At 44.1% G+C, this 18,481-nt stretch overlaps 1 protein-coding gene across 1 annotated transcript; it reads right to left on the reverse strand.

Annotated features, from left to right (window-relative positions):
• On the reverse strand, positions 1-1,599 carry SLC18A3 (solute carrier family 18 (vesicular acetylcholine transporter), member 3). Its single transcript, XM_006897699.1, has one exon. The coding sequence runs from the start codon at positions 1,597-1,599 to the stop codon at positions 1-3; it is 1,599 nt and encodes a 532-aa protein (XP_006897761.1).
• Between the last annotated feature and the right edge of the window lie 16,882 nt (positions 1,600-18,481).

Genomic DNA, 18,481 nt, shown 5'->3' on the forward strand with positions numbered 1-18,481 from the left:
CTAGCTGCGGGTGTAGTAGTCGTTGTAGTCGTCCTCACACTCGTCAAAGGGGCCAGACGGGCTTCCTGACAGGACGTCCCGACCATGCACCGGACGCTCTCGCAAGCGCACAGCATCATACAGTCCCTGTGGCGGCTCCTCCAGCAGCACGTCGCGCTCAGAGCGGGAACGCGTTAGGAGACTCACATTGCGCAGCAGCAGCAGGATGGGCGCATAGAGCAGGTTGGCCAGGCCCATGCCAAGACTGAGCTGCGCGAAGCCCAGCGAGTGCACAATGTGTCCCGCCACGATGGGCCCAAGCGCATAGGCCACGGAATAGGAGATGTCAGCGATGGCGTAAACGCTGCCGTAGACCGAGACGTGGCGCACGTCCACGAGGAAGGCCAGCGTGGGCAACAGTGCCGTGTCAACCAGCGCGATGCCAAAGCAGAGGCCGCAAAGCGCAACCACGAGCGGCGCGAAGGAGTGGCAGGCTGGCACAGCGCATGAACTGGCACCGATCACAATCAGCCCCAGCGCTCCGTACAACCACTGGAGATGTGGATAGCGCGCAGCTACGCGCACGGTGAGGTAGACGCCCAGCACGTGCGGCACAAAAGCCGGCAGCCAGGCCATGCCCATTTCCCACTCGGACGCTGCCATTGTGTGCTTCATCCACGTAGAGATGGTGGGTTCCAGGAAGGCTAACGGGATGTTGCAAGTGGTGAGCGCGCCGGCCACTACAGCGATGTAGGGGTCCAGCATGAGGCGGTGAATTGGCGTGCCCACAGGCAGGTTGGCCCGCGCCCGCGCGGCAGCCGAGAAGGGTTTGGCTACAGCCAGCAGCAGCAGTGCGTCCAGTAGCGACATGCCGGCGAGCACAAGGAAGGGCACTCGCTTGCCGGCGAATTCATAGAGGATACCCCCGAAGGGAGGCGCCACCAGGCTACCGAAGCTGATAAAGGCCAGCGCCACGCCTAGCGCGCGGCTGCGTTCCGGCTCCTCCGGGTACTTGTCGGCGATCATGGCGATCCCAGACGTGTCCGCGAAGGCAGAGCCCAGGCCCTGCAGGCTGCGCGCTGCGAAAAGGGTGGCGTAATCCTCTGCGAAGGCGAACAGTACCGTAGAGGCGAACATGACGCCCAGGCCGATGAGCAGCGGCACGTCGTAGCTCATGCGGTCGATGAAGGGCCCGCTCAGAGGGTTCACCAGCAACTGCAGGATGGCCTTGGAGGCAAAGAGCACCCCAATCTTGACGTCCTCGCTCTCCGTGGGATAGCGGGGCCGCAGGACCGACCTGGAGGGCCTCACGGCCGTCGGAGGCTCTGAGGCATTGGCGGTGGTGGCGCTGGCATTGCCTAAAGTGGGCGGCGGCGGGGTGGGCTCCCACACCTCAGGGGTCGGCGTGGGGCCCTCACTGCCCCCACGCATGTGGGCGATGTAGTCGGGCACGATGGGCACGATGACCATATACAGCATGTTGTCTAGGAACAGCGCCACACAGACAATGACGAGCACCAGACGCCGCTGCCGCCGGGGCTCCTGCAGCACCTCTCCCACGGCCTCGGACAGCTTGGTGGCCGCCGCCAAGGCCTGGCCCGCCGGCTCCGAGGGCTCCATGGCCCCTGTTCCACCCCCGCCGCTGTGCTAGGACGCCTCCGCAGGGTGCAGGCGCTGTCCCGGGCGCGGACTAGGAGTGTGAAGCTGCGGAGCACAGTCCGCACCGCGCAGAGTCCTCTGTGCCTCAGGTGGTCGCAGGACTCATGGTCCCCCACCCCGCAAACGCAAGGATCCCGTCTGGCTAGCCGCTGTCTCTGATCCAGCCAAGCTGGGGATCTGGAGCCTCTAGACTCCGGAGCGAGCAGCGCGGTGGGTTCACGGGAGACCTAGGCTGGGGACCTAGTGCGCCGAGCCCCTGGCGCCGGGAGCCACCCCCACCGCGCTCAGACGCCGGCCACGCGCCCAGGGGCATGCTGCTGCCGGCTGCCGCCTCCCCCTCCCGCCCCTCCCCGCCCCTCGCGTCGCCTCTTGCCGCCTCCTCCTCCGCCTCCTCCTCTTTTTCCCCTGTTCCACTCGGGGCTGTGACGCGGCGAGTCCCAGCCCCCGAGTGGTGCCCCGGCCACTTGCGTCTCTCATGCTAATGCGACGTCTGCGGGGCGGGAGCTAGGGGCGGGGCGCTGGCGGGTTGGGGTCCGCTCCCCAGAAGCGCTGGGACTAGGAGCCCCGGAAAGGGGTCTTAGTGCAAAAAGAGTACCAGCCAAGCTCCTGGGGGTGGGTGCATCTCTCAAAAAGCAGTTTACCTTCACCCAGTTCCAGGACCTGCGAGATCCACGCTCGCTTTTCTCCCAGAGGGATAGAGATCAAGGGGGCTGATTCTCCGCGATCCCGCGGGAGAAGGGGCACAAGGGACTCAAGATCTCCGCCTCAACCTGGATCTTGGCGCACAGCGGACAGGGAGCCCCCGAGGTGAGCCGCAGTTGTGTCCATCTGTTCTCTCAGCTGAAGTGCCAGCTGAGACCAGTGGAGCTCCCGGCATGGACCCCCTCTCCCATCCTTTCCTGTGGCCCCGCCCCTGAACCCTCTCACACTGAGCGAGGGAGAGGGAGACACAGAAACTGCTGGGCTGGGTTGCTACCTATGGGCCCTTCAGGGAGAATGTAAAGAGGGCGAATTCCGATTATGAGCTCATGTGGGTGGAGGATAGTAGCCTCGCCCCCACCCCAGCCCCAGATAGCAGACTCTCAAAGGCCTCTCCCACCCCTCTCCCCACACCTCTGCCTTCTACAGCCTGTACTACCCTCCTTCCTATTTAACTCTCCTGCTTCCCAAGCCCTAGCTACTCTCACTTCCATAGCCTATCTTATTTAACCCACACTTCTCCCAAACTCTTCCCAACTGCGTCAAGATGCCCATCCTCCTGCAAGGGCCCTCCCTCTTTTCTTCTGCCAGCTTCCCCCACCCCCACCTTCAGAACAAGGTTGCTCAGAGTAGACCAGAGTAGATGTGGAATCTAGTGTTGTGGCCTAGAAAGGGTCCTTTCTAAAAGCTGTGGGAAACCTTGCACAAGAGCTCAGGCTCTCTGGGAAGGCCCAGCAGGGCAGAGTTTATTGAGGATTCTCCTTCCAAGAGGGCCACTCTGCTGAGGGACCCAATTCTCCACAGACGGAGGGGAGCCACCGGTGTCATGCACTAGGCCTGGTGCATACAGACCTATGAGAGCACACAAATCTTGTACCCCCAATGGCACACAAATCTTGTGTCCTCATCCACAGGCAGGCTGGCAGGTGACAGGCTCTGAAACAGCAGAATCGGTTGAGGGGCTACTGTTCTTGAGATCACACTTCATCCCTCCCATCTAGAGTAAAAAGACACACCTCCCTCTTCTAGTCTCAATAGCAAAGCAGTTTTAGAGCCACAAAGCCAAGCTCCACACTCCCCAGGAGTCCTACTGTGCAGTGCCAAACGTGCATTTGAAGCAGACAGCTGCATGACACCTAGCCTTGACACTTGCAAGTTAAAATGTCTGCAGGAATTACTTTGCCACTGTTCCTCAGTTTATCTGTAAACGGGATAATAACAGTATCTACTGCTAGCTGGAGAAGGTCAATGACTTCAGCCTTCAATATGGATTGAAGCTCAACATCAAGAAAGCAAAGATTCTCAACACTGGGCCAATTGGTAGCATCATGATGGATAGTGAAGAGTTTGAGATAGTTAACAGTTTTAGTTTACTTAACTCCACAATCAGTACTCTTGGTACCAGAAGCCAGGAAATCAAGAGACAAATTGCATTGGGAAAGTCAGCTGTCAAGGACCTCTCAAGAGTACTGAAGAGCAACGACATCAGGCTGAATAATAAGGGGCGCCTGATCCAGGCCATAGTCTTTGCAGTTGTGTGCTATGCGTTCGAGAGCTAGACAGTGACTAGGGATGAAAAAAAGATAATTAATTGATGCCTTTGAGCTGTCATGCTAGGAAGAGTATTGAATATACTGTGGACTGCTAGGAGAACAGGTTTGTCCTGGAGAGGGTGAAGCCGGGCTGCTCCTTGGAATCAAGGATTCTGAAGCTTCGTCTGACATACTTGGAGCGTGTTGCAAGGAGAGACCAGTCCTTGGAGAGGGACATCATGTTTGGGAGGGTAGAGGGACAGTGCAGGAGAGGGTGACTGGGGTAATAAGAGTAGGTGTGTCAGAGACAGTGAGGTTGGCACAGAATAGAGTAGGGTTTAGGGCTCTTCTCCATAGGGTCGCTATGAGTCACAATCGACTTGATAGCACATAACAACAACAACAACTGCTCAGAGTGGCTAGCACATAGAAAGAGCAGTGTGATAATCCACTGTTGTTTCCTCTTCAATTTACAATTGTGGGGTTTGTAAACAGCAGATAAAAAAAACACAGGTCACTCTGGATTTTTAATTGTTCCCTCTGGTTAGATGCTGTTAAGTGCCAACGAAGTGGACTATGACTCACAGCAACCTTGTGAACAATGGATCTGAACCTTGCCTTATCCTGCCTGGTTAGATACATATTGTGAATCTTTCTCTGTTCTGGCTGGTGGGCCCAGAGGGCATCGGAAAGTTGGCTTCTGTCCTTGTGACAATTGATGGATGAGGTGATGGAGGCCCATGTGTCAGGCTAAAAGGCTGTGGTCGTGGCACCTATTGCCAAATCTTTCCAACCACTCAGACACCCCAGGGAAGGGATGAAAGATCCCCTTAAAGAGCTGGCCACACACACTGCCTTCCGTTTACAGTTTCCCACTGTTGGGTGTGATGACCCTCAGTTAGTCACTGTTCCTCTGTGGACCCAGCTTCTGTGTTAGTGAAGTAAGGAATTAGAGGAAAGATCAAGCTGCATAAGAACTCTCTTTGGGTGGGAAAATTACCTTAAATTTTATTTGAAGACCTTTAGTCAGCAAATGTACTCTCAGGGAAGACTATAGCCCCTCCTGCCATCTACTTGACTGACCAGTTGAGTTTGAGACCACTAGACTCTTCTGCTCTTCTCACTAAGAGGCTTTTAAAGGTATTCCAGTCTATAGGACAATGATAATTTTTCAATTATTGCAATACTTGTATTTATTGTTTGTTTTTATTAAAGAAAGTAGAAGGAGATTTGATGCAGAAGTGTAGCAACTGAAGAATGGTGAAATCTTAGTAAAGAGTGACTTGTCTGGGCACCTACAAGGCAGACCCCACTCTCCCAGCCTGTGTACCCACATAACTCATGGTTGATCCTGAGCATTAAACAAAGTCATCCTAGTTCCTTCTGACTTCAGTCTCTTCAGTCCTCAGACTCCCATGGCAAAAAGCAGACATATTAATTATTTAGTTTGTCGATAGGTGATGTTGTTGTTCAGTGCTATCAAGTTGAGTATGTATCATAGTGACTCTGTGAACAACAGATTAGAATCCTGCCCTATACTGTGCTATCTTCATTATCTATGAGATTCTTGAGCCCACAGGGTCAATACACCTACCTGAGGGGCTTCCTTTCTTTCACTAACACTCTACACTTCCAAGCATGATGGCCCCTCCTAACAACATGCCCAAAGTATGTGAGGAGCTTCATTGTCCTCATCTCAAAGGGACACCCAGACCCAGACTGCACTTTTCTCCAAGACATGCTTGTTTGTTCTTTTGGTAGTTCATGGAATATTCTTTGTGGGTACTCTTTTTCAGCACCACCACTCAAAGACATCAGTTCTTTATAGCTCCCCTATCTTACAGAGGAGCCTAATGTTCTTAGATCCTAGCATCAGAGCCTCCTATATCTACACTCAAGCTGAGGCTTACCTCTGATGTTCAAACTCCCTTCTACCTGATTACGCTGTTGCTTCTCCACAGAGTGGACATTTTGGCAGTGGAGAGAAATCCAAAGACACAATTTCTTCATTTTCTACTTTCTAGTTCAGAAGACAATGCCTATTGTCAAGTGCTGAATGTTTGAGTGGAAAGAGAATAGAGGAGTAATTGCCCTTCAGTGAAACACTAGTGTTGACAGCAGGACATGGGAACAATTTTGGTTCTTGTCTGGCTGCACAGGAAGCTGTCCATGGTTCTGAAGTCAGATTCTACTGCTTGCTGTTGTTGGTATGTGTCATTGAGTTGGAACAGACTTCTGACTCATACTCCAGCACTTGGTTATTAGAGCAGTAAATCTCATAGGAATATATTGCTCATTTTTCTCTTGTGGGGAAGCTGGTAGATTTGAATCATGAGTCTTTGGATTAGCAATGCAGCTTCTTAACAATAGGCCACCTTGCCTAACCAAACCCAACAAAACAAAACCCCACAAACTCAATGTCATCATGTCAAGAACCAATGCAGAGCTTACACTCCAGTGAGTTAGTGGGGATTATTCATAGAAGACGTGGATTCTACAACTGCCTCACCAAAGTCCCCATGCCTGACATTAAGTATGAGTGACAAAAGAAATAAGGTCCCGAGAATTGATGGAATGCCAGTTGAGGTGTTTCAGGAAACAGGTGAAACCCTGAACATAAGACCATTTTCTGCCAGCAAATATGGAAAATAGCTAACTGGTCAACTGAATGGAAGAGATCCATATTTATTCCCATTTTTTTTAAAAAAAAAAGATCGAAAAGAATGTGGAAATTATAAAAAAATCAATAGCACACACAAGCAAAATATTACTGAAATTATAAGAAAAAAATTGCTGGAACAGTACATCAACAGGGAACTGCAAGAAACTTAAGTTGAATTCAGAAAAGGCCTTGGCACAAGGGATATTACTGTTGCTGTCAGATGGATCCTGACTGAAAGCAGATAATACAAAATACACTTATATTTTATTGATTATACAAAGGCATTTGACTGTGTGCATCATAATAACAGTTTATGGTTAACATTGAGAAGAGTGAGAATTAAGTGAGACCTTAATTGTGCTCATGCGAAACCTATACAGAGACCAACAAACAGTTATCCAAAGGGAACACTGCATGTTTTAATATAAAGATATATGTCAGGATTGTATCCTTTATCCATGCCTATTTAGTCTGTATGCTGAGCAAATAATTTGAGAAACTGAATTATATGAAGAAAAATATGACATCAAGATTGGAAGAAATCACCAACAAAGAATACTTGAAGCACTTTTTGCAGATGTCTGCTTTCACTGTCAGCTACATCTCAACAACAAGGAAAAAAACAACAAACCTCCTCAACACTGTACCAATAGGCAACCTCATGCTAGATGGAAATAAAGATTTAAGTTGTGAATTATTTGATTCTAGTTGGATCTACAATCAATTCCCCTAATAGCAGCAGTCAAGAAATCAAAAGACATGTTGCATTGGGGAAATCTGCTGTCAAGGAAATATCCAAAGCTCTAATTTAAAAGGATGTCAGTTTAAAGACTAAGGAGCATCTAATCCAAGCCATGATATTTTCAGTTGCTTCTTAGGCATTTCAAAGTTGGACAATGAATAAGGATGACTGAAGAAGAGTCTATGCCTTTGAGTTATGGTATTGGTAAAGAGTGTTGAGTATGCCATGAACTGCCAAAAGAACAAATAAGTCTGTCGTGTGTGTGTGTGTGTGTGTGTGTGTGTGAGTGTGTGTGTATGTGTGTGTGTGTGTGTGTGATTTTAATGAAAGTTTACAGAAAAGCTGGATTTTTCATTTACTCAGTGTTGCACATTTTTCTCTCTACTTACCCCATTCAGTTTGCCTTTTTTTAAAAACAAAAATTCATTTGTTACTCCATAATTTCCTCCCCCGACCATCCCTCATCCACTTTGTTATGCACCTCTTATTCTGGACTGTTGTTACACAAATGATGCATAATCATATATTCCTTTTAACAGTTCTTTCCTTCATCTGTTCCAATGCAGTGTTCATTAGTCATCCCCTCTTCATTTCCCCTCAACCCTCATTCAGTCCTGTTTAAGAACAGTAGTGTTATGCAGTATTTGTCCTTTTGTGACTGATATATTTCACATATTGGGTATTATATTATGAGCTCCTTATTTTCCAGTGCTGTATAGTATTCCATTATATGAATATATGATGTTGTTATGTGCTGTTGAGTCACTTTCAACTCATAGCGACTTTATGTACAACAGCCCTAAACCCTCCTCTATCCTGTGCCAATCTTATTGTTTCTGACACACCTACCCCCATTGCTCTAGTCACTGTATCAATCCATCTCATCAAGGGCCTTTCTTTCTTTAGTTGTCCCTCCACCCTCCCGGGCATGACATCACTTTCCAAGGACTGATCCTGCCTTGCAACATGTCCAAAGTATACCATAGTTTTTCCTATTGATTCATTTGTTGATGGGCACTTGGGTTCCCTCCATCTCTTTGCTATTGTGAATAACACAAAAACAAACATGTGCATATATATGTTTGGTGAAATAACTCTGTCTTGAAGGAGTTGAAACTTGAATGTTCCTTAGAGGTAAGGATAGTGAAACTTCGTCTCATTTTGGGCATGTTTTCAGAAGGAACCAGTCCTTGGGGAGAGATATCATGCTGGGAAAGGTAGAGGGTCAATGAAAAAGGAAAACCCTCAAGGCGATGGACACAATGACCACCGCAATCGGCATGGGACAGAGATTGTGATAGGACACGACAGGGCAAGATTCAGATGTTTTCACAGGGTTACTATGAAGATAGTTGACTCAATGGTTCCTAACAACATGAAGAGGCAGCTTGATAAATCCTGGTTGATTATTCTTCTCATTCTATCCACTTAAAACTGTGACCTCAGTCTAATGGAACAATCTGTTCCACTCTGGACCAGTACATAGACAGAGCTTGTTTAGGACCCAGGCAGTCCTGATGCAAGTGAACGTGTACAGAGTGGAAAGGATGCAACCCAGTCTCGAGACCAGATGACGTCTGGTGTGTATTTGAAGCATGGGTGTGTGGTGAGCAGGCACTGCCATGGAGGGAGTCAGAAGCTTAGCCTCATGTCTAAGGAAATTGTGGAGCAGAGTGAATCCAAAACCTTGACATTTGTCTTTTTCCCAAGACATCTGGCCCAGAGAGGAGAAATGGCCATATTTCTGCAGAGAAGCAGGTTGGCGCTCACCTTAATAGTGTGTGGGTGGGGTGTCCACTCCTGATTTAATATTTCTTTGTCTCCTTGGCAGCACTTAAGTACAAGCTTAGTTCCAGTGAAGGATAGGAGCCTCTTTGGATTCCAACACTGGAGATAGGATGCAATTTTCCAAGACCTTTGCTCCTCCACTACTGGTGCTGCCTCAAGAGAGCCTTACCATCACTTAATTAATTTAGGCTTCCCCAGCTACAAATTCTCAGATTTAAAGGAACAAAGCAGCCCCACACCAGCCTTTCCCGGAAGCTTGTGAGTCTGGTGGCTGGAAGCCAGAAAGACTACGTGCCTGGTTTCCCTTGGCCAGCTCAATTCTCATGGGTCCAAATAATGATATGTTCCTAGGAGAATAAAAGGGAGAAAGGGGTTTCTGTCATATGGTAGACCTCAGATCCCCTTTCTACAGATTTTCAGGGAAAGGAGACCTCTTTCATCTGCTTTCCTTACTCAATGTTGTTGTCGAGTTACCTGCAACCCATAGAGACCCTATATACAGCAGCTCTGAACCCTGCTCTGTCCTGAGCCAGCCTCACTAATTCCAACACACCAACCCCCATTGCCTCAGTTACTGTATCAATCCATTTCATCCTGTGTCTTCCTCTCCCGTCTTGTCCCTCCACCCTTCTGAGCATGATGTCCTTCTCCAAGGACAAGTCTCTTCTGACCACATGTCCAAAGTATGTGAAACGGAGCTTCAAAATCCTAGCCTCAAAAACAAAAACAAACACAAATCTTAGCCTCCAAGGAGAAACTTGGTTTTACCCCTGTCCAAGACAGACCTGTTTGTTTTCTTGGCAGTCTGTACTGCCCAAACATCTTCAGGCTCACTGTGACCTTGAAATCCTTTTTGATTTCTGTTCTCTCCATTCAATTCCCATTCCAGTTCGGCGAGTCCCTCCTCCAGTACCTCAGCTCTAAATCAGACCCTATATCTTCCCCTGTACTACCTCCCAATTTGTCTCCAGACTCCTGTACTAGGCAATCCTTGTCAGCATAGATTCAGGACCGTTCCCAGCCTGCTCACAGATGCAAGAGGGCCCCCTGTTGCTTAGAATGAGAATTCAAGTTTTCTTGTTTCAAACTCTAAATAAGCTCTCCTTCCCTAAGTATCAGCCTGGTGTCCTGTCAGCTCTTCATCCAGCTTCACCTCTCCTTAGCTGTGGTAAACTCTTCCTCAGTCTCTGAAATATTGTGAACAGTCCTCCTATTCTTCTTTGAATCCTACTGCATTGTTACTGTATTCCTGTTATGGAATTTATCCTATTTTGCATTGGATCATTTCCCCAAAAACCAATCTGAGAGTTCCATGGAGGCACGATTTACATAGTATTTTTTATACAAATTTCATAGAACAAGCCATAGCACTTTGCAAAGAAACTGAAGTGTCAGTGGTTCTTAAATCCATTTGTACGTTTATTAAAATGAAAAGTAATATCCTATGTGTTCATCCCATAAGAGTTAGAATATGATGAATGCCTTGTTCCTGGTGCCCAGTGCTGGTTCTCTCTACCACTTCTCAGATATGAACATTGTAAATGCTTTATGTGTATTACCAAAACCTTTGGTAAACCTTTTTATACATCTTTTTGGACCCATATGCAACATAAATAGCATTTATGTTTAAGCAAGCAGTTTTGCATACATGTTGCTATATAGGTATCATTCTGTCATTCTTTCCTTCTCCTCTGGTGTATATAAAAAAGGTCTATATAAAAAGATATTGTTTTCTTAACTGCTATAGCATATTTTTTAGTATGAACATACCACATACCCCAGATTTTTTTTATATGTCCCTTTTAATGGACATGTATGCTGTTGCTAATTTTCAGATGTTTGAATGTTGCAGTACATAACTTCCTTGTGCAAGTGTGTTAGTACCTTCCTACAAGGTGTATCAACATAAGAAACTTCTCAGTTATATGATTTGCCCATTTTAAATTTTAAAAGAAATTTAAAAATTGTTCCAATGTAGTTGCTTCAATGTGTACACCCCCTCAAGCAGCATATGAAACATAGGGGTTTTTACATTTTTGCCTATGCACATCTTATCAGTCCTTTTAATTTCTGGTCAGTCTTATAGAAGAATATTTGTTATTTTGACTGTTTTAATTGACCAGATACTTCTCATATTTTTGTTCATATATTTTTCTTCTTTTTTTTCTTCCTCTCTTTCTCCTTTTCATACTTTGTATATTGCCTGTTATTAATTTCATTTTGTTAGATTTTTCTTTTTTCCTGACTTATAAGAAATCTTTACCCATGTTCCTTTACTGTTTATAGGATTTTCAGAAGGCTGCTATTTCAGAAGTGGAGAGCCAATCTTGCTTCATAGTCTGTCTTAATTGGGGGGCACTACTGAAACCTGTCTACTGTGACCCTTCTAGTATTTGACACATGATGATATAGCTTCCAGTATCAAAGTAACCCATGAGTTATCCTAGTGCAGCAAACTGACAGACAAGTGCTGTACTAATAAGAGCAAATGATAAGCAACTATGTACACACTTAAGCTACAAAATTATTAACAGTAGGTAAATCCTTTCCCAAATACAACATACTGATAGATAAGCGTTATACATCTAACAGCAAACCAGGCATATTGAAATCATACTTTGGGGCACATCTGAGGCTATTGGTGGCACGGCAGGATGAGGTGGGTGCTAAGAGTCTTCTAGCTGACACCCACAGCTGGCACAGTAGGATAATGCCCCAGGTGAGAGTGATTAAAAGAGTGAAGATTGAAACTGTCAACTAATTCATCTTACTTGGATCCATTAACGGTACTCTTGAGAACAGTAGTCAGGAGATCAGGAGCTGTATAGCATTGGGCAAGTCTTCAGTCTGGGACCTCTCCAAATTACTGAGGAGAAATGATGTAAGTTGAGGACTAAAGTGTGTCTGATTGAGGTATGATCTTTTCAATCACTTGTTATGTATCTGAGAGGTGGACAATGAATAACAATGATAGAAAAAGAATTAATGCTTTCGAGTTGTGGTGTTGGAGAAGAGTACAGAATGAATATCTCATGAACTGCCAAAAGAGCAAACAGATATGTCTTAGAGAAAGTGCCGCCAAGTGCTTCGTAGAAGCAAAGATAATAAAATTTCAACTCCATATTTTGGTCATGTTGTTAGGAGAGTCTATTTTTTTCTAGAGGGATATCATACTTGGAAAGGTAGAGGGTTATTGAAACATAAGAAGATGGATTGACACAGTGACTGTAGCTGTGGGCTCAAGTATGTCAGAGATTGTGCAGATGACACAGGATAGAACAGGGTGCAGATCTATTATTCATAGGGTCACTATGAATGGTATTCAACTTGAGAGTATCTAACAGAAACAACAACAACATAAGAAGTCTCAATATTTTAAAAATATCTTCTCTTTGTTGTTGTTGTTGTTATGTGCTGTGGAGTCAACTTTGGTCCATAGCGACCCTATGTACAGCAGTTCTGAAGCCTGCCCTGTCCTGAGCTAGTCACTGATTCCCATACATTAACCCACATTGTCCCAGTTACTGTATCAATCCATCTCATCTGGAGTCTTCCTCTCCTGTGTTGTTCTTCCACCCTTCAGAGCATGATGTCCTTCTCCAAGGACCAGTCTCTCCTGGCCATGTGCCCAAAGTATGGGAAACAGATCTTCAAAATCCTAGACTCCAAGGAGAAACATGTTTCACCCTCTCCAAGACAGATCTATTTATTTCTTGGCGGTCAATGACATGTTGAAGATTCTTCTCCAGCACAATAACTCAAAGTCATTGATTCTTCTTCTGTCATTCTTAGTCATTGTCCAGCTCTCTGATACATAGCAAGTAATCATGAAGACCATGGCCTAGATTAAGTGCACCTTAGTCTCTAGTCTGACATTGTTGCTTTTTCATACTCTGGAGAGGTCCCTGACAGCAGATTTTCCTAATGCAATTAATCTTTTTCTGACGGCTGCTGCCAGGAGAGTTGATTGTGGAGTCAAGCAAGGTGTAGTTTTAACAACCTCAATCTTTTCTCCACCCATCATGGTGCTGCAAATTGGCCCTGTGATGAGAATCTTCTTTTTTTAAAATTAATTTTAATGAAAGTTTACGGAGACTTAGGGTTTCCAGTCATTCATTTTTGCACTGTTCTCCCTGACCAACCCTAATTCACTCCCTAAAAAATAAAAGAAAAACTCTTTCATTGTCATGCAATCCCTCCCCCAAGTCCACTCCACTGTGCAACCTTCATTCTGGACTCCTATCATGACAATAATACCCAATCATATATTCTTTTTAAACAATTCTATCCCTCATCTGTTTCAATGCAGTGTACATCATTCTTCCCTTCCTTCTCTGCCTTCCCTCAACCCTGATTTCAGTCACTATTTACAACAGTGGCCCTATGCAATATTTGTCCTTTTGTGACTGAGATATTTCACTCAGCATAAAGTCCTCCAGGGTCGTCCATTTTGTGTAATGTTTCATGAGTTCCTTGTTTTCTAATGCTGCATAATATTCCATTTTGTGAATATACCAGAGCTTCTCTATCCATTCGTTTGTTGATGTGCACTTGGGTTGTTTCCACGTCTTTGCTATGGTGAACAAAGCCCCAAGAAACATGAGTGTACATATATCTGCTTGGGTGGCGGTTATGGTTTCTTTAGGGTATATTCCCAGTAGTGGAATTGCTGGGTCAAACGGTATTTCTATTTGCAACTTTTTGAGAAAGCACCATACCACCTTCCACAGTGGTTGCACCACTTTACACTTCCACCAACAGTGAATAAGGGTTCCAGTTCCTCCACAACCTCACCAGCATTTGATGTTTGCTGTTCTGTTAAATTTGCTATTCTTACTGGGTGAGATGATATCTAATAGTTGTTTTGATTTTCATCTCTCTTAGAGCTAGGGATTTTGAACATTTCTTCATGTGTCTGTTTGCCATCTGAATGTCTTCTTTGGTGAAGTGTCTGTTCATATCCTGTGCCCATTTTTCTATTGGATTATTTACCTTTATCTTGTTGTGGTGCTCAAGTTATTTTATAAATTCTAGATATAAGTCCCTTGTCTGACATGTCATTGCCAAATATTTTTTCCTAATCTGTGGCTTCCCTTTTTATCCTATTGGAGAAGTTATTGGATGTACATAGGGATTTGATTCTTAGAAAGTCCCATTAGTTTATTTTATCCTCTCCTGGTTGTAGATTTTCCAGGATGTTTGGAAGATTGTTTATGTTGTTGATTAGGACTTCCAGAGTTCTTCCAAGCTTTTCTTTAATGAAGCTTACAGTTTTTGGGTTTAGTCCTAAATCTATAATCCACTTTGAATTGTTTTTTTTGTGTATGGAGTGAGGTGTGGATCTTGCTTGAGTTTTCTGCAGATAGGGTTCCAATTTTGTCAGCACCATTTGTTAAAAAGGCTGTCATTTCCCCACTTAACTGATTTCATCACCTTGTAGATGGGATGATTTCTGGATTTTCAATTCTTTTTCATTGTTCTACGTGTCTGTCATTGTACCAGTACCACGCTGTCTTGACTACCACGGCAGTGTACTAGGATTTGAAATCAGGGAGTGAGATGCCTCTTACCTTGTTTCTCTTTTTAAGGCATACTTTGCTTATTCGGGGCCTCTTTCCATTCCAAATAAAACTGGAGATTGCCTTCTCATCTCATTGAAGAATAGAATTGCTATTTGTATTGAGATTGCCTTGAACATATAAATTACCTTTGGTAGTATTGTCATTTTCACAATATTGAGTCTTCCTAACCATGAGCAAGGGATATTTTTCCACCTCTCCAGCTCTTTCTGTTTCTTGTAATAATATTTTGTACTTTTCTTTGAATAGGTCCTGTGTGCTTCTTCTGGTTAGGTTTACTCCTAAGTAATTAATCTTGTATTGTAAAGGGTATTGCTTTTCTCAGCTCCAGTTCTGTATTCTCTTTGTCACTGTAGAGAAATCAAACTGATTTTTGTACGTTGATCTTGTATCCTGCCACTTTGCTGAATTGGTCAACTATGTCCAGTAGTTTTCTTGCTGAATCTTTAGGGTTTTCTAAGTAAAATACCATATCATCTGCATAGAGAGATAATTTTGCCTCCTCTTTGTCAATTTGGATATCTCTTATTTCCTTCTCTTGTCTTATTGCTATCCCTAAGACTTCCAACACTGGGATAATTGGGATGGGAGTGTCAGAGACAGTGCGATTGGAACAAGGCAGAGCGGAGTTTAGGGCTGTTGTGCATAGGGTCGCTATGAGTCACAAGCGACTCGACGGCACATAACAACAACAACAACAACAAGACTTCCAATACAATATTGAATAGGAGAAGTGATAGTAGGCATCCTTGCCTAGTTCCTATTCTCAAGGGGAATGCCTTTAATTTCTCTCTATTGAGAACAATTTTGGCTCTCAAGTTTGCTTATATACTTTTCACTAGGTTGAAGAAATTCCCCTCTAATCCTATTTTGTTGAATGTTTTAATCAGGAAAGTGTATGGAATTTTGTCAAAGGCCTTTTTTACATCAATTGATAGAATAATGTGTTTCTTATTCTTTGCTTTCTTAATGTGGTGAATTACATTGAATGTTTTTCTTATGTTGAACCATCCTTACATACCTGTTATGAATCCCACTTGGTCATGGTAAATTATTTTTTTGATGTATCTTCAACAGGAAAAGTCCAAATTCTTTATCTGAACATAAAAGGGTTCTAGAATCTCTCTAGAGAGCTCTGGTGGCCTGAGTGGTAAGAAATTGTGATGCAATCCTAAAGGCAAGTTTTTCAAAATCCACCAGCTGCTCTTCAGTGGTATGATAAGAAGTCTCCCCCTGTGCAATTGCCTGCCTCTGAAAATTCACTGAAGGGTCAGCTATGGGTCAATTTCAACTAGCAACAGCAACAGTAATCACTTTAGGAGTGCCTGGATGTACAAATAGTTGAGCTTTTAGCTGTTAAATGCAATGATGTTGGTCTAAATCCAGGCAAATGTATCTCAGGAAAAAGGTCTTGTGACCTGCTTTGAAAAGGTCATGACCATTGATCTTTGGAATTGTAATTGTATTCTGAAACCCATGGGATTGCTATGAATTATAATTAATTTAATGGTGACTATTTGGTTGCTTGGTATAATAAAATTTATTTCTTTTAAAAAATAAAAATATTTTCTTTTCATTCTTTTTCCATTGTTGCACATTTTCTTCTCCCCCCTCCCCATTTTCCCCAGCCCTTCCAACAATGCAAGCCTCGTTCCAGATTGTTTACATGAATCAGAAGAGGACCTGAAGTGCTTGCTGCAGAAGGTCAAGGAATGTAGTCTTCAATATGAATTGAAACTCAGCATCAAGAAGACAAAGATTCTCACCACTGGGCCAATTTGCAGCACCATGATAGATGGAGAAGACATGAATATTGTTAATATTTCAGCTTACTTGGCTTCACAATCAACACTCTTAGTACCAACAGTCAGGGAACCAAAAGACTAATTGCATTTGGAAAATCTGCTGTCAGGGACAGTATCAGAGTACTGAAAAGTAACAATATGAGTGGAGAGATGAAAGTGTGCCGGATCCAGGCCATGTTGTTGTTGTTGTTGTTAGGTTGTTAAGTGCCTTAGAGTCATAGATGATCCACAGCAACCCTATGAATGAAAGTCTTGAACACAAAACTTTCATCTTTTCTCAAAGTTCATAGAGTTTCCAGAGGCAAGCATTTTTAGAAGTGGATGCCACTTCTGCTTCCAATTTGTTTTATTTAAGAGATCCACAAAAACAAAGCCCAAGGGCCACAGGCCAGAGGACCCAAAGCCTTTTTAAATACAAGGTCAAATCCAATCAGCTCATACTCTGTTGTGAGCAAGAGCCACATCCTAGTCTCAACCCCAAACCAGAAAACACCTTCACGAGTCTGGCCATCCCACTCATCTTCACAGCCTAGAAGCAGCCCCAGACTGGTGGTTCAAAGCCTTTTAAAATATGAGGCCAAATCAAATCAGGTCACATCCTGTTGTGAGCAAGAGCCACACCCTAGTTTGAACCCCAAACCAGAAATCACACCTTCGCAGAATCTGGCCATTCCACTCATCTTCATAGCCTAGAAACAGCCCCAGATTGGTGGCCAAAAGCCTTTTTAAATCCAATCAGCTCACACACTGTTGTGAGCATGAGTGACATGGTCTTCATGATTACTTGCTATGCATCAGAGAAGTGGACAATGACTAAGGATTATGGAAGAAGAATTGATGTATTTGGGTTGTGGTACTGGAAAAGAGACTTGAACATACCATGGACTGCCAAGAAAACAAATATATTTGTGTTGGAGAGGTTGAAACCAAGTTTCTCCTTCAAACTTCGCATATTTAAGCTCTGTCTCACATACTTCAGGCACACGGCCAGGAGGGATTGGTCCTCAGAGAAGGACAGCATACTCAGAAGCATGGAGGGGCAGTACAGAAGAAGAAGACTCCAAATGAGATGGATTGATACAGTAACTGGGGCAATGGGAGGAGGTGTGTTAGAGTTAGTGAGACTAGCTCAGGACAGAGCTGTTGTACATAGGGTCACTATGAGTTGCAAGGAACTCAATAGCTCATAACAACAACATATTCCTTTCCAACAGTTATTCCCATTATCTAATCTCTGCAGTGCTCATTATCTGTCTACTTTTTTCTTTCCCCAACTCCCCCATGTCTGTCCTATTTTAAAACAGCAGTATTATGTAAGTAATATTGTTGTTTTGCAACTGAGATATTTCACTCAGCCTAATGTTCTACAGGGTCATTCATTTTGTATAATGTTTTATGAGTTCATTATTTTTCAATGTTGCATAATATTCCACTGCATGAATATATCATCGTTTTTCTATCTATTCATTTGTTGATAGTCACTTGGGTTGCTTCCATTTCTTTGCTATTGTGACTAACACAGCAATGAATATGGGTGTACATATATCTCTTTGAGTGGTAACTCTGGTTTCTTTAAGGTATATTCTCGGGAGTGGAATTGCTGAGTCAAATGTCATTTCTATTTCCAAATTTTTGAGAAGGTGTCAGACTGCCTTCTATCATCATTGTAACATTTTACACTGTCATCAGCAATGAATAAGAGTTCTGACCTCGCCACAACTTTGCCTAGTAAACCTTGTTTACTAGCTGTTGAATCTTGCTATTGTTGCTGGGTAATCTATTTACTTCTATAGCTTTATTGTGATGCCCATATTTTCTTCTGGATTATGCCACTTGTCAAACCATCAGCATTTTCATTCTATTGTTCTGTGCTTTTGTACCTCATCTTTAAAATATACTGCCTACATTTCTAGTTTCTAACTCCTTAACCTTGTAAAAAATCTCCCATGTTTATTGCAGCTTTGTTCACAATAGCAAGGAGTTGGAAACAACCTAAGTGCCCATCAACAAACGAATGGCTAGAGAAGCTGTGGTAT

The sequence above is a fragment of the Elephantulus edwardii genome, unplaced genomic scaffold (assembly GCF_000299155.1).
Source record: "Elephantulus edwardii isolate Elephantulus edwardi_28Jun2011 unplaced genomic scaffold, EleEdw1.0 scaffold00213, whole genome shotgun sequence".
Classification (NCBI taxonomy): Eukaryota; Metazoa; Chordata; class Mammalia; order Macroscelidea; family Macroscelididae; genus Elephantulus; species Elephantulus edwardii.

Coding starts and splice junctions, on each gene's coding strand:
- SLC18A3 (XM_006897699.1), bottom strand. CDS start 1,599: ATGGAGCCCTCGGAGCCGGCGGGCCAGGCCTTGGCGGCGGCCACCAAG.